The sequence below is a fragment of the Serinus canaria genome, chromosome Z, assembly GCF_022539315.1.
Source record: "Serinus canaria isolate serCan28SL12 chromosome Z, serCan2020, whole genome shotgun sequence".
Classification (NCBI taxonomy): domain Eukaryota; kingdom Metazoa; phylum Chordata; class Aves; order Passeriformes; family Fringillidae; genus Serinus; species Serinus canaria.
In genome coordinates this window covers 53,126,355-53,148,613 of record NC_066343.1, presented here as the reverse complement: position 1 = coordinate 53,148,613, position 22,259 = coordinate 53,126,355, and the positions used below count along the sequence as shown (strand labels likewise).

At 39.9% G+C, this 22,259-nt stretch overlaps 1 protein-coding gene across 4 annotated transcripts in view; it reads left to right on the top strand.

Annotated features, from left to right (window-relative positions):
* Positions 1–1,053: 1,053 nt before the first annotated feature.
* ARSB (arylsulfatase B) overlaps positions 1,054–22,259 on the top strand; it is a 74,577-nt gene continuing 53,371 nt past the window's right edge. Inside the window, exons 1-5 of one of the 4 annotated variants that reach the window (XM_050987198.1) lie at positions 1,248–1,370; positions 2,608–2,789; positions 4,108–4,294; positions 6,524–6,714; positions 7,265–7,472. In XM_050987198.1, the coding sequence (XP_050843155.1) occupies positions 2,775–2,789; positions 4,108–4,294; positions 6,524–6,714; positions 7,265–7,472 (601 nt within the window). In that variant the 5' untranslated portion in view covers positions 1,248–1,370; positions 2,608–2,774. Of the gene's footprint in view, positions 1,371–2,607; positions 2,790–4,107; positions 4,295–6,523; positions 6,715–7,264; positions 7,473–22,259 lie in introns of all 4 variants that reach the window. The other 3 variants (XM_030237348.2, XM_030237350.2, XM_030237349.2) reach the window with 3 other exon arrangements.

The window sequence follows — 22,259 nt, the reverse complement described above, 5'->3', positions numbered from 1 at the left end:
GTTGATGTTCCACTGGACACTGAAATTTATATATACTCCATGGATGAACAAAATTGATCAGAGCTGACAGCTATTTCTGTCCTCTCACTCTCTTGAATTTTACATCAAGCTTATAACTAAGGTAGATTGCAATATTGCTTTAGACAATTACATGGTTTGAAGAAACAGCCCCGTTGACATTGCTGCTATTTCTGCTTCTGTGTTACTTCACTTCCTTCCTACACTGTAACAGTCACAAGCACCATTTTACAGCCAGACCTCGATCTAGGCTTCTCATCTGAATGGACAAAATGGAGAGAAAAAAGCACGGGTTGCTTATGATTTTGCAGGGGGTTGTGGGTTGAAGGGAGAGGGAAGACACACGGGTCTCTCTCTCCTGTGAGTGCGTGGGTGGGTGTGTGCACTAGCAGCTGATGCTGACAGGAGTTTCTCCAACAGGAATAATCGTTGCCTCGTTCACCTCAGCTGCATCTTCAGTGATGGCTGCAGCTTGTTTTTCCCTCTTGCACATTGGCCAGCAGCAAGGCCGTATGTGTGTTGCAGCTGCCTTGCTGTGCTTACACACAGAATAAGCTCTGTAGGCAGTGTGAAAGACGAGCTGCTATGAAGGCAAAACTAACAGTCCAGATAATTTTACGAGAAGGCACTCTGTCCTGTCCTCATAATGTTGTACTGACTTCATTAAAACCACAGATGACTTGAGACACAAGCCTGCACATAATTCTCTGGTTCCCCTGGGAAAGGCTCCGAGGTTTGAACCGGGTGTTTAATATAGGAGTTCAAGCAAGACAAAATTGGAAGGAACCGCCAGCATCAGCGGGTTGCATACCTTACCAACACGTCAAAACCTTTACAATTTCTTTTTTAAGCTAACACCAAATCCCATCGGCGTAACGCTGCACGGTTGCACCCTCCAGGCCCCCAGCCCCACGGCCCGCCCCAGGCCGCAGCGGCGCCCGAGCCCCGCCCGCTCGCCCGGCACCGCCCCGTGGGCCGCGCCGCTCGCCCGGCGGGCGGAGCCCCGGCTCGGCGCGCTCCTCGCGGCCCAGTTCCGGCTGCGGGGGATGGCGCGGCGGGCGGGCGAGTCATGCCCGCGCTTCAGCCGGCTGGTGAGCCTGTGCTTCAGCCGGCTGCTGCCCCTGTGCCTACCCTTGTGCCTGCCGCTGCCGGCGGCGGCGCGCCCGCCCGCCCCGCACCTCGTGCTGGTGCTGGCCGACGACCTGGGCTGGGGCGACGTGGGCTGGCACGGCTCTGCCATCCGCACGCCGCGGCTGGACGCGCTGGGGGCGGACGGCGTGCGGCTGGAGCGCTACTACACGCAGCCGCTGTGCACGCCGTCCCGCAGCCAGCTCCTGTCGGGCCGCTACCAGGTAGGGCGGGCGCTCCCACCCCTGCCGTGCTGCGGCTGCTCCCTGCCCGCTTCTGGCAGCCCCCGTGCCGCCGCTGGGGCTTGCTGGGTCTCTGTGCCGCTGCGCTGCGGAAACCAGCTGCTCTGAAGGTGCAAACTTCGCCTTGCGAGCTCGGGAGTAAACTAGACATGGAATCAGTGCAAATTGTTCTCTTCCAGAAAAGCCGAGTTGTTCTCTGTGCTTTGGTTGGATTAACAGGCACGGCAGGCTGTCCTGGAAAATATCCTTGCCCTAGTCGCCTGACTTTTGGATATTTTTCCACTGGACAACCCGGTCGAGACGCAGACAGAAGCAGATGAGCATTGCTTGTTCTGTGTTTGCTACTTATTTCCAGTGCAGCGCCCAAACGCGCCACAAGCTATACATTCACCTCCACCTGGTGCAGGAGGTGAAGATGTTCGGCGCTCCTCGGTGGAGTGAGCACAGAATGGGCATTAGTCTGGGTGTCTAAATAGTTCATTGTGATTATCCTGATTTTCCCACCTTTTTTTTTTCTTCCAATTATGCAGATACAAGATTTGGGTTTTATAGTACTGGTATCATTCTATCCTTTACCATCCTTTTTGCAGTTTTGGCAAAAACATGGGGAGTGGGGGATGGGAAAGAAAGTATGGACACACAGCATAGACAGAAGGAAGAAGCTCTCAAAGGGTTAAGTGTGTTTCAGGAACTTCCCCTCTGTCTCAAGAAGTCCTGCACATCCATGTTAACCTCAGTGATTGCCAAATAAACTGCTCTGAGTGAAAGAAAATAAATATCATCCTGTATTAGTGGATGCTCTCTCTTCTTGCAGGAATGTTGTTCTAGGTGACACTCCTTCCAAGTAGGATTTGTCTGGTTCCTGAAAGTTGAAGAATTAATAATGATAAATAGGAAAAAGCAATTTACATTATCATTAACAACCCTTGAGTTTGTTCTATTAAATAACCTAAAATATTTTTTCGTAGTGAATATTTTTAAAATACTGTTCATAATCTGAATGTGCTTTCTAAGAAAGGGGCCACTGCTGCATCATATCTTAAAAGTGGACTTTGAAAATACCTATAGTTCAGTCTGGATTTAAATTCATCCCACATATCTGACTTGATAATTTAATAATCTTTGTGTTGACCATGTTGCAATTGAGTAAAATAATCTTAGAAAATTTAAGTAATTTTCTTTTCTTTTTCTTTTTTTTTTTTTTTTTTTTTTTTAATAGAGGAGACATTCCATGCAGCAGTAATTATGCAGCAAATATGTGGGGTCTTTTTAAAAATTGTTTTACCCATGGATGTGATTAACTGTTGCTTAGAAACTTGAGAAAGTAACCTAAATGTGGAGCTGAAATTTTGGTAGCCACCTTGCAGGCCGTCTGAAAGAAAAGCAATGGTATTGTCTAAGGTAGCTATAGATATTTTTTATTGTTGCCTCCTCCTCCTTTTTCTCATTTTCCAGATACAGTGCAAGAAATTACAATGCTTTGCTAGTTTGTGCATTTGGTTTACTAATGCTTTCTGTAATAAAGCATTTTTAAATATTTTAATGGTTTTTTATGTATAATAGAAAATATATACTATAATTTAATTTTTGGAACCTCCTTGTTCAAAGAAGATGAGGAAGTGGTAGGCCCTTTAGAAAAGGGCCTTACCCACTTGCCTAAGAGCACGGCTTATTTGTTTTAAAAGTCAGTTCAGAGAGTTGCTAAATTTCAAAGCAATGCTTTGAAAGTTAATCATGCAGCTTGCTACACTGGTGTGCTTAGTAAAGTCATAAAATCTGGTCATCTGCTCCAGGGAATCTTGGAGACTTTGTGCTTTGACACACACAGATTGCTAGAAGCATTTAATATATAAACAAGACATATATACTTGTGTACATATGTTGGCAGGCCTAGGTTTAGGGAAGTGCCTTTTTTATTGTGGAGAAGACAGAGAAGTTGACAAAAGTCAGCTTGTAGTATCAGTAACTGAGGAGGTTCCTTATATCAGGTGTGATACACTACTTGAAATATTGTTATCAGTGATGGTTTTGTAAACTAATACAAAATTCACCACTTTGTAAGACTGGAAACTTTAGTAGGACTAGTGAATATCAGATCTAGTCAGTGTGAAGCTTGTGTAATCCCCATATCCAAATGCTTTCTGTAGTGCTTGTACTAATTTAAAGCATGCAAATAAATATACAAGTATGTATATATAATGTCCATTTAGAAGAGTAATAGAAAAATAGTTTTCTTTTCTAGACCTTTCCTCCAGTGACTGTTCTCTGATACAGGCAAAAGCTTGCTGGATTCACCCACCGTATGCATTTTTGCCCATTTCAATCCCATTTAAATTCTCATTCCATCTTGAGATGTCCCTAGCCTTCAAACGGACCATAATGATAATTCTTACCTGTTAGATTTCTAGCTAAAAGCATAAAAGGCTTTGTGTGTGTGTCTTTGTTTGTTTGTTTGTTTGTTTTGGAGTTTCTTTCATTGAGCTTGATTTAAGCCTGGGAAGATGTTAACTCTTGCAGTGCTATTTTTTTGTTTTCCTCCATGCAGCACCTGCCCTTCACCTGCAGCTTCCTCGTCATCTTCAGTGCTACACTGGTAAAATGAAGAGCCCCTAAAATTTTTGCTAATCTCTAATGCTGCTGTGCTTCTGTTTTTACCTGCTTATAAATTAACCTGTGGGCTGCATTGTAAGGGATCTCTCACACTTCTTTTCTCTGCTAGATCCACACTGGTTTACAACACGAGATAATTTGGCCATGTCAGCCCAGCTGTCTGCCACTGGATGAGAAACTCCTCCCAGAGCTACTTCAAGAGGCGGGATATGTTACTCACATGGTGGGGAAGTGGCATTTGGGGATGTACAGAAAAGAATGCCTTCCAACCCGCAGAGGATTTGACACTTATTTTGGTAATGGTTTGATTTAATATGGGCAATAAATGCAGTGTTGAAAAGGATCAGAAACTGCCCCATTCTTGTAACAGCAGTGGATTTACTGTTGAATTATAAGTAAAGCCATACCTGGCTATGCATATTTTCAAAGTATCACTCCTTAAAAGATGACAATACCTTAAATGTATGCTCAAGCTTTACAACTTACTGGAGAAAGTATCAGAATGACTGTGTGGCTCCAAGTATTTCTCTCTTACCATTTTCCCTCACTCCTCCCTCCTTCCCAGTAACTTTTTGCTCTGAATTCTCTGTCTCCTACCTACAGCAGCACAGGGGAATAGGGAAGGGGGATTACAGCCCATTTGTGAAGCTTTGGTTTTCCAGAGCTGGTGGTGAGATGGTGTGAAAGCCTCTGTAAAGTAGTATTCAAAAACTCACAAGTTAGGAAATGAAGCTCTCAGACTAAACAGTAGATTGCCTAAATGTGAGTGCATTACTTGCAGAGCAGCGTGTAGCTGTGCTTTGTTTATTGTTCTGAGTGTGGTTTGGGATCCTGTCCCAGTATCAATTCCACATTAATTAGTTTTGCACAAGTGTCACGTATGTTACGCGATTTGAGCTGTCTGATGTACATCTCATTCTGCACAGCACTGAGCTCAAAGAGGTCCATCTGCACTTTCCTTGAAAGTGTTTTGGAGACACTTTCCTTGAATGATGAATTTCAAAATAGTTCATTTCAATGCAGAAGTGTGCATTGCTCTTGTCTAACCTGCAGCTTAAATGAAGAGTGTGACTGTACTATGTGTGTGCCTTTTATGAATTATGATCATCCAAACATGAGGTGGGAAAAACTGTTCCCTTAGATAGTTTGCTTCTTTTCACTCTTCAGGGAGCTCAGGGCTGTGGTTTCACAACTGAATTAATCTAATATATGTGGATTGGAATATAATGGCTCTCATTGCTTAAGCATTTGTGCTTTCTCCCATCCCTTCACAGGAGCTTGGGATCTCTGTGATGGCATGGTTGTAGATAGGCTGTTGTTCCTTGTGAAATCTCACCCTGGGACTGAGCAGGCTTTAAATACAGGAGCCTGAGGACAGGGTATGGTTTTTGGGTGCTCAATGTGACATAATTTTTCAGAGGATATAGTGGTTTTTTTATCCTGCAATGTTCATGTGATTCCAGTAGGCATCCATTATGATTCCATGGCACACTTGATGCAGTCTCGCCCAGAGGGCATTCAAAATGGAAAAAATGTGACATGTGCCTCTGAGTACATTGATGTAAGCAATCTGCCTATAAAATCAGTTCATCTTTTGAAAAATTAACCATTTTATTCTCCTAAAAATATAGTAGACATTTATATTTTATTTAAGACAACTTTATTTTTTCTGTACATTTGTTTTTGCAGAAATAACTGGCTGCAGCTGCTGAAAAGAAAATGTTCAAGTACATTTCTTTCATTTTGGTTTTTTGTCACAAGTTCTTTTTTTTGCAAAACACAGGACTGTATTTTTTTCAGATTCATCCATTTTTTCAGGATACTGGGGGAGAAATCTAAAATCCAATTTCAAGTGTAATTTTTGAGATTCGAGTGATTTTGAAAAGTTTTATTTGTGCATGCTAAAACACAAGGGCTCTCCATGCCTAACAGGCTAGCCCTAGGTAGGAGCAAATTGACACATGCAGGTTTTTTACTTAATTTCTTTTGGATATCTCTAAATGATGGTGTCTCTTCTTCACCAGCTGGTGTCAGCAGTGGATCAGAAACTGCATTACAACAGATATAAAAGATGATTCATACTTGGGTGTTATTGAATAAATGGATTTTAAAATTCCAAACTTTCCAGTAGAGGTGGAGACCTTACATCAAAATACAAACACAGAAATCATACCACCAACAATCAGACTAGTTTGTGGCTAGATCACTGCCTTGGCTGTAAGTGCATTATTTTTGTGCTCATGGACATCCAAGTAGAAATAAGGGGTCATTATACTGTTTTCAAAATGTTTAATTTCTTTTGAAATTAATGCTGGCATTAGCAGTGAAAAGCCTATGAGGTATTAAATGTGGAGCTACTTAGACGTGTCAGGGGTCTCACAGTAGGTGGTCCAGGGCTGAATTTGTGTTTTAGCTCAAAACCACTAATGTTTTGACATTTGTGTTTGACTTTTTTTCTCCTCCTGATGTATGTGTTTATGTGACATGATGTTGGCCTGCTCATTTGACATCTTTTCCTGTTGTAGGCTATCTCCTGGGCAGTGAGGATTATTATACTCATGATCGCTGTGTCCTCATCAAAGCAAAGAATGTGACGCGCTGTGCTCTGGACTTTCGAGATGGGGAAGAAGTTGCAACTGGATTTAAAAATGTGTACTCCACAAATTTATTCACAGAAAGAGCTATAGATCTTATAGCCAATCACAAAACTGAAAAGGTACAGGCAACTGATGTTACTCTGATAACTTCAGCATTAAAGAATGCTTCTAAAAACATTGATGAAATATTAATGGGGAGAGCTGTGTTTGAGCTGCAGTTCAGGGCTATTCAATGGGTGCATCGAGCTAAATGTGAGAAGTAGCAGTGGTAAAACTCACCTGCTACCAAAATCTGCTTTGGTCCTGCCCTGCTACCCTTCTCCATTTCTTCTATTTTAATGTAATTAATACATTTTTAGAAATGGTTGAGCAAGTAGTTTGCACTTCTAAACAGAGAAAGGAAGCTTAAGGTGAGAAGTTTAATAGAAAGAAATTGTTAACAATTACGTCATGAAGAAAAAATAGACCCGGTGCTTTTCCACAGCTTTTCAAAAGTAATTTTTCAAAGCTTTCGTAGTTTATGTGCAGGGAATAGAAGATGTAGAAGTTGTAGAAGAAATCAAAGGCACTACCTGCACTGTTGATAAAAGAGGTCTGCTTTTGCTGCAGTAACTTTTGCACTTATTACTTTACGTTTAACCAATTTCCATTCTAACCCTTGCACCCCAGCCCCTCTTTCTCTATCTCGCCTTTCAGTCTGTGCATGAACCTCTCGAGGTCCCTGAGGAATACGTGAAACCATACTCTTCCATAGAAGATGTGAAGAGGCGCCATTATGCAGGAATGGTGACTCTCATGGACGAAGCTGTAGGAAATCTTACTGATGCTCTGAAAACATATGGTCTTTGGGACAACACAGTTTTTGTTTTCTCTACTGGTAAGTTCCTTCAAGTATTCTTTTAGTAATAACTTTGCTAACAGGCTGACTACAGAGAGATCTGGCCGCTCTGTCTTTCCTCTGGATATCTTCTAATGACATAAGAGTGATGAAAGTTGAGCAGGAGTTTATGTGAAACAGCAGTTTCTCTCCCTTCTCTAAGAGCTTTCTCAAGCTTGACAAAAACAACTCTGAAGTAGTGTCTGCACATGGGGGATGCTCCTGGTGGTGTACAAATACCTTTATAAAATCTGAGGACTGCAGTGGAGTTAGAAGTGTCCTACTTGACACTGCAGTTGCTGAGGATCTGTCAGAATTGAATCCTTACTGAGAGCTGTCTACAAGTTTATTTCTTCTGAAGCAGTCTGTCCTGTCTGTGAATTGCCATGTGTTTCAGGAAAGACAAACAGCCAGACAGCAAGCAGTTGGAAGCCAAAACTGTTTCTTTCCCTCACTTTAAGATGTCGTGTAGTTTTTGTTGTTTTTGAAGTATTTCACTGGCATCTTAGTCCCATGAAACAAAAGTCTGTTAGCAAAACAGCTGAAAATATGATTAGCAGTCTAGTCAGCCAAATTACAATCTAAGTTTTTATATGTACAGGCACATGATCCAGTTTCTAGGTTATTAGAGTAATGTAAATAATACATTGCAAAGCAGTCTCCTTTGTTTCCAAATTAAGAATGAAACAGAACTTTTTTGAAATACAGCTGCTTGGCTGGGTTTCAGGAACATACTTATTCTTGTTTGGAAATGGGAAGTAGCCTTTCAATGCATACATTTGTTCTTTTATCCACACTTTACATATTAGGGCTGTCAAAATGGCAAATTAATTTTCTGTGAACACTTCAAATACAACAAAAACAACTGAAACAAACAGACAAGCAAAACAAAAAAAATAATCAACCAAAGTTTGAGGAAAATTCACTTACGTGTTTTGAGTGTAGCAGCTGCTGCCTATAGCACTCAGAATCTTGGAGTTTAATTTTGAGTCCAAACCTGTTTGCCTTATGATGTTTTATTTGTGTCCAGGTTTTGGCTGTAGCAGGATTTGATAACTTGTCTATGCCTATTCATGTCTGCAATGTTTTTATATTTAGAACTGAAAGTAAGCAAAGACATATGGAAAACTATACCAGTATTTATTCCATATGGAAAAACCCAGTCTTTGCTGAGTCTGGGGCTTGGTAGCGTTATTTGAGTATTGTTTATTCAGTACATTGTGGAATAAAACTAAATACATCTGAGATAGAATTACAAGGTATGAGTGAATTAAAAACACAAATTTGTTTTTTTCATTTATGAAGTATTTGTTTTTCCATACCCTGTTTTTTAACAGTGATTATTTTGCAATCAGTTGCAGGCATGTTTCAACAAGAGTCAAACAATCAGGAGAATAAGTGCCTACCCTATCTAATGGGACTTATTTTGAGTTAACTGACAGTTTAAACTTCCAAGAGTTAAATTTAAGATGATCAAAATGCATGGAAATTGGACTTAAATCAGGCAGGACAGGGGCCAGTGATTTGGGTCTTTTCAGTGTTCTCTCTTTAATTCGTGCAGTTATTCTTTACAGGCATAAAACATTGCATGCAATAAGGGCCCAGTTTCAAAAACTAAGTGTTATAACCATAAAACATTTTCAAAAGACCAGAAAAGGGAAAATTCGTGTCAAATTATTTGGGTTTTCTATATTTTGTTTAGTACTTTTGCAGGTGGTGTGTTTCAGAATGGACATTGGAACATGGTTGAAAAGAAACATGCGAGGGTCTGCAGTTGAGCATCCCTTGCAGAGAGCTGTGCTGTGTCAGATCTCCCTGCACAGCCTCCAGGTCCTTTGGAACTGGGAGTCCTGCTGTGCCCTGGTAGCTATAATATGAGCCTATGATTATGGTATGATTTACCTTCAGGTCTTTAGGACATGTCTGCTTGGAGAAGTGCCTCTTCCTGCCCCAAGTGCTGTTCTGGCATTGGGAGACCCTTTTTTAACTTAGTGGGACACAGCAGGGGACACACACTTTTCTTTATGATCAAGAGCTCTCTCCAAGAAAGTTGTTCCCATTTTGTGGGATTAAAACTCAATTTAAGGATTTCTATGAAGACTGCGAGGGAGAATCTAGGGAATGATAAAGTTTATCCATAAGTTTAATGAGCAGTGTTAAAGACACAGAATCATCATACTTGCTCAGAGGAGTTTGAGGGTGCTGTTGGGTGGGTGAGAGGCTGGACAATGCCCCGGCCATGGGCATTCACAGCCCAGAGAGCCACATGTGTCCTGGGCTGCATCCAGAGCAGTGTGGGCAGCAGGGCAGGGAGGGGATTCTGCCCCTCTGTTCTGTTCTGCTGAGACCCCACTGCAGTGCTGCATCAGCTCTGGGGTCCCAGCACAGGAAGGACATGGACCTGCTGGAGGGAGTCCAGACGAGGGTCACAGAAATTATCAGAGAGCTGGTGCACCTTCACTGTTAGGACAGAGAGTTGGGGTTGTTCAGCCAGGAGAAGAGAAGGCTCTGAAGACACCTTACTGCTGGCCTTTAGTAATTAAAGTAGGCTTCTAAAAAATATGAGGAGCAGAGTTTTTAACAAGATCTGTTGTGATAGGACAAAGGGTGATGGTTTTAAACTGAAGTAGAACAGATTTGGACTAGATATAAGGAAGACATTTTTCATAATGAGGTTGGTGAAACACTGGAGCAGGTTGCACAGATAGGTTGTGGATGTCCCATCCCTAGAACAACTAGGTTGGACAGGGCACTAAATAAGCTGTTCTAGTTGAAGAAGTCTGCTCATTTTATGGGGGTTAGACTAGATGACTTTTAACGGTCCTTTCAAACCCAGACCATTCTAAGAGAAAAGCACTCTCTATTTTGTTACCAAAGTCGTTTAATAAAGGTGTTGTTGAAAGTCTATAGAGGAAAAAGAAGGCCCTACTTTTGTGGTACATTTTACCAGATTCATTACTATTTCCTTTTTAGTTGAGGCCAAAATTCACACTTCCATGTTTGTGTCTCTACATGCTTTAAAAGTCCTGCCCAAGGAATAATTTACAGATGGTCATTTTGTATTTTGTATTATAGCAAGTAGCATTGCGACAAACATAGTCATCTGATTAGTTCTCTGTTAAGTGTTTTCCTCAAGCTGTAGATTTCTTTTTAGTGGGTACATATTTAAAAAAACATAGAATATTATGTAATATTTCATTATGATGTAATATTTCATTTTGTGGTAGAGTTTTTTTTATTATTATATTCTTTCATGTTTCTTCCTATTTGTTATGGCTTAAGAGGGATTGCCCTGGAAACAATTTGTCAATGCCAGTTGACAAATGGAAATACTGCACATTTTCAAAGGGTCTTGTGAACTGTGTAGAAGAACTTAAGTTCCTCTTTAAAGTGGCCTGATGGAGATCCTAGGATAAAAACTTCATTATGTTTGGTCATTAGCAAAGTTTGACTCCATCAGTATGTCCTGTAAATCAACCCTCATTTTGAGGTGTCTTTTTGAAAAGATAGACAGGCTATTTATACAAGTAAATAAGAAAAAGGTGAGCAGGTTCAATGGCATGTGGTGGTGTATTTGAGTATCAAGTAATAGCTTGATACACAAATATATGGTTTGCTATGAAGTAGAATTTACTTTATGGAGCATTTTTTACACTGCAGATGCAAGTAACTGTGCTAACGAGGTCATTGATGAAAATAAAATAATTGGTTGTTTAAACAAAGCAGATGAAAATGAATGCAGCAGTGTTGGGTACCCTTGGCCTTCTGTTCACTTGAAATCAAAGAGAAGGAGAGATAGGGCTTACTTTTCCTTTTAGCAGTCATAGGAGACTGTAACTACTGTCCCTGAAGAGAGGCTCGATTTAAAATAGAGGTCATTAAAAGCATTAAAATGGTACAAATTTGGCTCAGAACTATTAACACGGGCTTTGAGTCCAAATTTTTCTTCAAATACTGAACTGTGATTTGAGGTAAGAAGTGGGGATTTGCTGTGAATCCAATGTGATTATAGTTTTTGCAAGGCATTACAAGAAATTTTGGGGTGAACTTGCCAACATTAAAGCAAAGGAATATGACCCATAATTTCAGTTCTGGATTAAAGATACTATCCTTTGCTTTATTTAACTTTCACTTCTTTGTTATACTGAAACATTGTGGAGCAACACTCCTTTCTTCCAGAATTTCTTGCTGTTTTTAAATGTGGATTAGCACTGTAATGCCCGGTAGCTGCCATCAGAGGGCTTTGAAAAGCAAAACATGGGGAACCTTTCAAGCCCTGGTTTACATTGCTAAGAGGAAACCACATAAATCCTTTCCATAATGGAGCATGTGACAGTGATGACTGTTTTCACTCCAAAAGACGGTGTTTTTATCATTGTAGAATTATGATTAATAAGAGCACAGATTGTTTTGGACATACTTACTGATGTTTATTCAGTCTCTATCATAGCCCTCAGGTTTTTTCCCCCCCACAAAATTTCATATTACCCTTTTTTTTTCTTTCCTTTTTTTTTTCTCTTTCATTCCAGCCCACATATTGTGGCCTTTGGCTAATGAAATACTGGGATTTTCATTTTCCAGTGCCTTCTTTGAGACTACAAATCTGACTTTCACTGATTCCTTAAGGGAATTTTTTTATCTTCTTGATATCTCTGTTCAAAAATGAACTCCTGCTCCTTCACTTTTGCTTATAAGGAGTTTCAGAGAGCCTTCTAATTGCAGATTGGCCAAACCAACTGACTAGAGCCATTATTCTCTGTCTGTGATATCTGAGGTGCTAATTTTGAAGCTTGTGCACCCAGATTTTTGTATTGCAGACCTGAAGATTTGTTTTAATTGGTCTTTCAGAGGTTTCTGAGAGGTTTGGTGTGTTTTCAGTGAGGAAGATGCCTGGGCATCTATTGCCTAAACATCTGCTGCTTCCTAAGTGGAAAAAAGCACGAGTGCCTTAGCTGCAAGCACCTTCAATCGCACTAGTTATTTGAGTTAATTTATTCCAGTTTTTTATTTTTTTGTTTTGTTTCTTGTTTATTTGGTCTTATTTTTATACAGGCAAGTTCTGACAGTTCCCTGTATTTGCATCAGTTAGAATTGTTAAATATCAGCGACAACGAAAGGTGCATGTGGCTGGTGATTTGTACTCTAGTGCTGGCTTCTGTTTTTGTTTTCAGGCTTTTTCCATGTTAAAGTATGAGTGATAATTTAGAAATTAAAAACCACATTCTCTGTCGTATGATGCAGATTATTATAATGAGACTACATTTTTGAGAATGTGTCATCAAAGGTGGAAATATTGTGGTGGGAATGGATTTAAAATCAATACTGAAAGATGTTGATAGACAATATATTGACTCCCTCCTCCCCTTCCCTTTAAAAATCCTATGAAAACCCAGAATGTTTTGTAGGAAATGTTTGTTTATCTTCCGTTCCATCTAGCATTAATCCCTCCCCCCCCTCACAGATTTTTCCATGCAAAATGTAACACTCCAAAGCCAAGTTCCTGAACAGAGAGTAACCTCATACCAGAGATATTAGCTTCTTTTTTGTCTTCATGGTCAAAAACTCCATTGTAAGTTGAATCTTGAATTTTTCTTCCTGTTTTTAGCAGATGCCAGTGCTTGAAGTGAAGTTCATTTGTAAATTAACTTGGAAGTGAATTTTGCCCAGAATTTTGCAAATGGGCTATTTTTGTATAAAGCTTTGATTCAAACATGTTAATAGCTATGCTAGTGATTTTTTCCTCAGAATGAGATGAATGCTGAAACCAGCTTATTTTGTGTATTAACAATAATGTTTAATAATTTCCCACAGCTCCCAAAAGGTGCCCTAAATTATTAGTATTAAACTAAACCATACTAGTTTTGTTCTCTGTAACAGTGTTTGAGAAGCCTTTATTCTTTGTGTCAGAATTTTCTACACCCAAAAAGTGGTCACTTCTCCTGACAGTGGGACAAATCCACAGTTTTCCTGACAGTGTCTTGTCTGACTTGCTCATTGTAGACATAGGAAGTTTGTTAGGTTATTCCTGTTGGTTTTGGGTTAAAATTGCCTTCTCTGTTTCTGTCATGTCTAGTGATGGTGCCTGCTGGTGTAGACCTTGACACAGCAGGATCTGTAACTACTGAGACCTGTTTAATTACTGAGACTGCTCACAATGAAAGTGTTTGACTGAAGCTGTCTGTGATAGGATTGCTGCTATCGTGAAAACTGTACTAAGAAGCAAAAAATAAAATAAAAAATTCAGTGGGATGGAAAAGATTGTCCTTTTGTCAGGCTAAATCTGTAAGTAGTGGAAGCTTGTGTACATCAATTTCTTTTCCCATGGGATCAATTTTTTCTTTTTCCCCAATTTTGGAAAAGTCAGGAGAATAAGGAGGAAGTTTTGGTGAGTTGCAAAAAACCATAGAGGCTGATTTTTATGAGCACTGCTTGATAAAAGTTACTCTGTAAATGCTCAGTTAAGTTGTTCAGTAAATGGTGCTCTGGAAAATAAAACCCCTATGGTTGTATTTAAAGTACAATAAGAATTACAGTAACAGAATTTTATATTAGAAGGTGTAGTTTTTTATTGTCTCTCTAATTGAACAGCTTTCAGTAGTGCTTCCGTCACACATACACAAATAAATCTGTATCAAGCACTGCAATAATGTGTCAGCACTCTGAAGAAAAAGTGGCATTTCTGCCATTGAAAATTGAATGTTCAAGGTTATTCCTCCCACTGTGAGTAAGCAACATCAGAATGAGGTACACAAGAGATGTTTCTTCATCAGCTGGTCTTGCCAAATGATTTTTGTTCATTTTGTTGGAAATATGTGTTTCGTATAAGTCATCAGAGGGAGTGTGAATGTTCTTCATTCATATTTGCAGCATGACTGGAAAACGCAACTACACATGGATCTTTCAGATGCAATGTGGGGAACAAGGGAAGAGCATGAGTTCAAATTAAGGGCAAAGTTATTCTCCAATTCCTGCTGTGAGTCTCCTATCCACAGTGTAGATCTCTGCTATGTATTCTGTACTCTTTTTTTTTTTTTAATGAAACCTCAATGGGAGTTCTGCACTTGAAACTTGTACAGAGAAAGCATTATTTTGCTGTGAAGATCAGAGGGGAAAAATTTTCCCCAAATGTGATCCTTTACCAGTATTATTGACAGGGCTCTCTGTTTAACTGTGACTCACAACCATGAGCTTAAATCACACAGACAAAGGGCTCTGAGGTCCTGTTCTGTGACCTAGACTTTCAGCAAGAATGCTGGAGGTCAAAAGTGAGTTGCACATACAGAGCTGTGCATTGATGCTGTGTCTAATGTTTGCTCATATTGTGTCTGGCACTAGTAAGTGCTATTTAATTCCCTTTCACCTATGCAAAATTCACACAAAAAGCTAAAAAAAAAGGCCCAACCAAACCAAGCACTAGCTGCCTGCTTGTTTTGTTGATACTGGCAACTGATTGTGGTTTTCATTCAAAATTGTGTACGACTATTAAGCATTACTTATTAGTAGACAAGTAGACTTGTCTCCTGGTTATATACATTACTTCATTTTTAACTAACATAGTACACGCTAAATGATGCGTGGTGGTATCATGTGTGCTAAATACTTGTGAGGGTTTAAATTGTTGAATCACTTTTACTTGTGGTTGTCATTCTTTCCTCTTTACTAATGTGAACTACTACTGAATCTGTAATTTCAATAGTGGTTAAAACAAAATCATACAAAGTCCAGATTTACATTATAGAAAAGAGATGTCAACACTTAATGCAAATGAAACTACGAGGGTTTGGCTCTTCTGCAGTCTCCCCATCAGAAATAGGCAACAGGAGGAAAGGTATAGAAATAGGGGTTTTGTCCTGCTTTCTATTTTTTTCGCTTGTCTGAGTTTGTTTGCGTGTTACACCTTTTGTTTCTTTTTAGTTGCAAACTTCAGAAATCCGATTTGTAGAAATATTGAAGTACCTGAGTAATTTCATTGACATGCTCTGTTTTCAAGAATACCAAGACACTAACATTGTTAAAATGGCTTTTTAAACTCTGTAGGTTACATATAAAATAATTTCGTAGTTAGCTTTTAATATGCTTTCTAGTTCTGCTTCAGTTGGATGGGCCGTCACACTGACCTCCATGTGGTTATGATTAAGTTTAAGAACATGAATGCTCCTAAAGCCCCAGCTCTTCAAAGGAGCGTAAGATTCATAAAATGTAGGAAATGATTGCTGCTCTGGATGCAGCCCAGGACTCGTGTGGCTCTCTGGGCTGTGAGTGCCCATGGCTGGGTCAGGTACAGCCTCTCAGCCAGCAGCACCCCCAAGCCCTTCTGGGCAGGGCTGCTGTGATCTGTGCATCCCCAGCCAGTGCTGGTACCAGGGCTGCTCTGAGCCAGGTGCAGCACCTTGCACTTGGTCTTGTTAAACTTTCTAAGATTCCTGTGGGCTCTCTCCCAGGGCTTGTCCAGGTCCTTCTGGATGAGATCCTGTCTCTCAGGCATGTCGGCTTCGCCACTCAGCTGGGTGTTGTCTGCAAATTTGCCAAGGGTGCACTTGGTCCCACTGTGTCATTGGTGAAGATATTAATCAGTGCTGGTCCCCATACAGACCCTGAGGGACGCCACTCACCACTGATCTACATCCAGACATTGAGGGATTGACTGGTTCTCTGAATGTGACCATTCAGCGAATGCATTAAGCTGTGAGCAGTTTGGACAGAAGGATGTTTTGGGAGACTGTGTCAAAGGCTTTACAGAAGTCCAGATGAAGGACATCTGTAACCTTTCCTTTGTCCACTGATGCAGTCACTTTGCTTTGGAAGGCCATTGTGCTTCTCAGATGGGACTTGCCCTTCCTGCAGCCATGGAGGCTGTCCGTGGTCAGGCTGTCCGTGGTCTGCCTGTCCTCCATGTGCCTTAGCACTGACTCTAGGAGGGTCTGTTCCATCATCTTCCCAGGCACAGAGGTGAGGCTGACAGGTCAGTAGTTTCCAGGGTCATCCTTTGTACCCTTCTTAAAGACGGGTATCATGTTTCACTTTTCCAGTCACCTGGGACTTGCCCTGACTGCCATGACTTTTTAAATATCATAGAGGGCAGATTGGCAACACCATCGGTTTCAGGACTCTGGGATGCATCTTGTTAGGTCCTGTAGATTTATATAAATTCTTCAGGTGGTCATGAACCTGATCTCTTACAGTTGCTCCCTTTCTTGTGGTCCATCCACTCAAGAGGTGTGAGAAAAGAGACTGTCAGAAGATGACTGAGGCAAAAAGTTGTTGAATATCTCAGTCTTTTCCTCATTCATTCTTACCAGTTTGTCAGTCACCTCTGCTGTGGGAGAACTCCATTCCCCTGACCATTCTATCCTGGCTGTATAGACCTTGTTACTTTCTGTGTCGCTTACCAAGGGCTGCTCAGCTCCAGCCATACCTTGATACATGCCTTGGACTACATCCCTATGATCTTCCCAGAATATCTGTTTGCACTTCCACATTGTGAAATGGACTGCCTATGCATTTTCTTCTTGCCCCTTAGTTTTACCAGTAGGTTGACTCTGCCATTGCCTTTCTTCCATGACTTCTTATGCCTGGATTTCAGGAGATTTTTTTTTGCGCTCAATGTCCTTAAAGATCTGTCAGCTCTGTTCTGCTCCCCTGTCCTCAAGGGCATTTTCTCAGGGGGGTTCTATTGACTAGCTTCTTGAAGAGCTGCAAGTTTGCTTCCCTAAAATTCAGGATCCTGTCTTCACTCTTTACCTGGCCCATATCTCTCAGGACTGAAAACTCTACCAGTACATTATATTATAGAAGGCCATTCAAAATTATAAAAATGTTATTTGTTAGGTTTTTTATGATTTTTTATTTCAGTATTTTTTCAATAATTGCTTAATAGTACTAAAGCAAGGTTTGATATTTATATACATACATTTTTAGGTTTCCTTTGTAACTGATAAATACTGTTTGAAACAACCCAGAACCATCTGACACAAAGCCTTAGTATTTATTTAGAAATATTGCTTCTCCAGGGGATTTACTTTGTCAGTCATTGACAGCCCTATAGAAACACAGGGAAAATCAATCATTGATTCTCTTGGGAAAGAAGCAGCAATATTGTCTGGTCTGGGTTAAGAATTTGGAAGAAGTTGCAGGTGTTGTGAGATAGCCTTAGTTGAATGAATAGTATCTGAAAAAGGTTATTTGAATCCCTGCTGAGATGTTTTGGATCTGTTTTCCTTCCCTGCTTTTTCTTTTTTTTTTTTTTTTTCATATGTGTCCATATAAACTATGGGTTGGTTAGTACATCTGTTTCGTATATTTATGAATATTCCAGAACTAAAGTATGCTGCTAGGCTAAACACTACAGAAGAATGTAAGATCTTCCAAATGAAAGCTCTGCACAACTGTTCTTTCTTTCACCTTCCATTATTTCATGTTATTCTTATACATAGAATATAGTGGATCAATATTGGTGGGCAATATTAGTGTAGTGTCCATTAAGAGAGTAAGGTTTCCACTCTCTGCCTTAATTAATGGGAGAGTAAAACCAGCAGAATTTATTTAGATGGTCAGAATATAGCTGTGCTGAATGCAAAGGAAGACATATGTTTTACAGATTGTTGAGTTAAAAATACCAGAAGAAACACTGAAATCCATGAACATGCTAGTTATTAGGCAGTGAATGCTAAGATTTGGCCACAGGTAAGTGTATCAGATTATGCAGATTTCTGATGTGAAAATAGCTTGGAGAGCTATTACTGCAGTGTTCACTGCAGGTTTTTCCCTCTCTTCACCCTAACACTGAAACTAATGAGCTGATTTCCTCTACTTTTGGAAGATTCCTTGTTTGTTTTTTTCAGTTCCTTACAGCTTGGTCTTAATCATTCCTCTGCTTTCTTTAAAACTCTTTATGCCCTTTTGAAATCTCTGTTTCTAGACATGCCTCCTATGACTGGAGTATCTGTCTCTTACAATACAGCATCTATCTTTGCATTTCTCTTTAAGCAGGAAGAGACACCCGCTCTTTTATCTGCACTTTGAGCACTGCTGCTGTGTGGAATGCTGCCTGTGCTTGCTCTTACATTTGACCTCCAATTCTGTTTTCTCAAGTTAAAATACAGCCAGAGCTTTGTGTACATTGAAGTGAGCTGACCCTGAATTCTGTATTAAGATTCCAGAGCAGCTTGAACTGGTTGGGAAGAATCAGAAGTCTGCAGCAGTAATTTCACTTATATTTTAGTGTAAACGGCTTTAACCTACAACACATAAAACAAGATAATGCAGCAAATGTAGTGCAGGTTTTTCATTACTGAATTCTTGTATTGTAGATGATCTCCATGTTTAGGCTATGCAAAAGATTGTTACTGATCACTGCAGAGGACTACATGTACTGAAGCATTATACTGCTTCTGATGACTTGGAAGAATATACTTTATCAAATCAACAATGAGATAGCGTATGCTGACATCTGGTTTGCAGAACCTAACGAGAGTTTTAATAGTTGTATCTCTTTAAGTCTGCTTTAGGCCTACTTTCTATTTGCACAGAAGCATTGTAACAAATTTTACGATCAAATAAGCATTTGTAGCAAGTGGATATAAAGAAAGACATCCCCTGCATGTTTTTTTGGTTAAGTCCAAATTTTTTCAACACTATTCTTCTGTTATGGGGGTTAAAAAACAAAAGGTGCTTTCCATTACTTTTCTCTGTAACGTTGCACATAATTGCAGTCTGATAGCAGAGGATATTAATTGGTATCTGCCTACTTGAATGTATCACACGTTCTACTGCCATCAAGCTCTGTTCCAGCAATTTCACAGGATTGAAAAAGCAAAGCCTTTGTTTAAAACAATTTAATAGTTAGATTTTACTGGCCACAAATGCTTTGCATTGACTAGGAGAGAGAAACTATTGCTGACCATCTGTTACAGTTCATTAGAAAATAAAAGGTACCAGAAAAAACGCAAGGGCAAAAAAACCCAACAACAACAACAACAAAGGAAAAACCAACCAAAAAAAACCTAAAAGGAAAAAATGCATGCCTCAGGTGGAAGAATAGCTGTGTAGACAGTGATGCTGATGTATGGGGCTAAGGTTAGGGGCTTTTTCTGCCTACAGGTGACTCCTTTCACAGGCAATTGCCCCTGAGGTCTCTCAGCTGCTCAGGGCCTGCATGTGGCTTCCTGTGATTATCTCCAAGTGACCTTGGGTAGCTTGAACATTTTAAATAGCTACAGTGGTTTCAATTTATTAATCGAGATGATTTTGACATAACTGTGTGAAGCGTAATCATACTTACAAATCATATCAGCCCTTTTTGGAGATTGTTTATCCTTTGTGTGATCTGAGAGGTTTTAATTACCTCTGTTCTTTAAATTAGTTCAGTCAGAGCCTTTCTGCAGCCTCAGGCAAATGAGGAGATAGGCTTTGGGAAAACATGGACCTGAAGACTTTGCCTAATTTAATGGGTCACGTATTCTGAAATCCCAAGAGAAATCTGAAGTAGGATTTAGTAAAACTGCCCTGCTAAAGTGGGAGTAGAGGGAATGTATGACTTCTGGACTCACTAATATATGCGTCAGGTAGTGGTTACTCAACTGCAGCTGTAAATGTGGAGATTAGGGGAGCTCACCACTTGAGATGCCACCATCACCTCTAGCCACCCCTCATTTGCAGTGACTTACCCTATGACTTAATATTTAAGGCAGGGTTGGATTAAGCAGGCTGAGGAAGGATCATGTGGGTGGTTTGATCAGTGATATAAATGAGATGATAAATTCTGACTGCTGGTGGCATCAGGGATGTCAAGCACTAGTGAAAAAATTAATTGGTAAGCACAGGTTGAATCACAAAGCACTATGGCTTTAATATCACTGCATTAGATAAGAAATTTGCAGAGAAAAGAAGGCAAGATGTCTTCTGAAAATGATAGGATTTGCCTGTTTCTGAAGTATGGGTGTACTGTAGTTTAGGCCATCCAGGCCTAAAGCTTTGTGTATAATGAAATACTGTCTTTGAGCAGAGGAATCTGTTAGTGCATTTTGGATTTTTCTGCTTCTTTCCCACTTTTGGGAATGGAAAAAGGAAAAAAATTACCCTGTAAAGGATAGAGTTTCCAGGGTAAATGTTCTAGGGAATTATCATTAGGCACAAAACCCTTAAAACTACAATGCCCACAGAGAGCAAAATATGCCATTTGACTATTCTGTTGAAGTCTACAGTCATTTCTGTTGTGCATATGAACAACTCCCCTTAAAAATGTCTGAGAGTTATAGTGTATATTTGAGGACTGAGTGTGGTCTGTGCAGCTAGATGTTGCTAAGAGGAGAGATTTCACAAGTTCAGGATTCAGGAAATATGATCTAAAGTGACAGAAAGTTCAAGGATGATGATATTGGATAAAGGTTGGATCTTGCCAAGAGGAAATTGCTGGTGACCTTACTGAACTAGCATGGTGCAGGCAGATTGTAGAGATTCAAACATGGGAGTAATTAAAGAGGGCATGTTTTGGCATGTAGCTGGGAAAAAATAACAAAGCTGGAATAAAATAATCATTAATAAGTTAAAAAATTTTGAATTTAAGTGTTCCTTCTTGTCACTCACTTGAATGAAGCATTGATGTGACAGTATGAAGGAGAGGAAAGTATAAGTAAATGAAGGAGAGGAAAATATATATATATTTACAACTGTAAATGCTAGTTTTTTTCTGGTTTTTGGAGAACATAGGTTCAGTTTTGTCCAGCTTAACATCCCTTTTTTAGATTCAGAAGTATGTTATTCAGCCATTGTTACTTGTAACCAAGCAAAGATGTTAAAGAAAGGAATAACAAGCAAAATGTAGTCTCAATCACTTATTCAGCAAATAGCTTGCTTGCCATTTCTCAGCCTGGAAAACATAATCCATTGCTGAAGAACAGATATATGGAAACTGGTTAAAAACCCTGCTATAACCTATAAAATAACCCTTTCCTCCCCTGTAATCTTGGTTGCATTTAGCAAAAGCTGAGGTGGCTGTTGGGAGAGCCTTAGGCAATGCTGGATGTGCCTATACAAGATAAGAAAATGGTTGCATTTCCACCTTGTTCCATAAAATTACCTATTTATTTTCATCATGATCTCTTAGAGAATGACACAGCCTACCTCAAGCAAAACAGTTACAACTGATCACAAAACAATTAGCCTTTCTCGTCCTCTCTGTAAAACTAGTGTTATAAAAAATGTTATTTTCTTCACTCTTTGGAGTAGAGTTTCAGTTTTTGGGGTTTATGTGCTCGGTGTGAGAATTAGTGTGTGGACACATACTTCTTCCTAAGGTGCATGCTGCACTTTTTAGAAATGTCCCCTGTGGTAAGTAATAACTAAAGACTTTTGTTTCATTTTTATATTATTTTGACAGCAGGTATGTGTTTCTTTCTGGTAATGAACTCAGTCAATATATTCTGGGTATAGCTGGGGCCCCAAGAGATTAAGAACTCAAAAAAAAGTGATGTAAAAAACAGATGTAAGTCTGTCCAGTGGCCGGAATCAAGTCATCCTTTGCACAGTGTAAAATCAATGCATGTGTCTAAACTTAAGAAGAAAAAAAGACATCTGGCTTATAGAGGGTGAAATATTAAAGTGGTAGACACAGAGGAGGGATTGGGTTACTACTGAATGGCCAAGGATAGGCTGTAATACTCCTTACATGAAGGAGTGGCCCTCCTACTCCAGCTTTTAGGAATGGATTTCTAAATTCCTTGCACCGAGGTTTCTGCTGTTCCTGGGCTGATTGGAGAGTTTCATCATGGGGCAGTTTTCCCTGTCTGC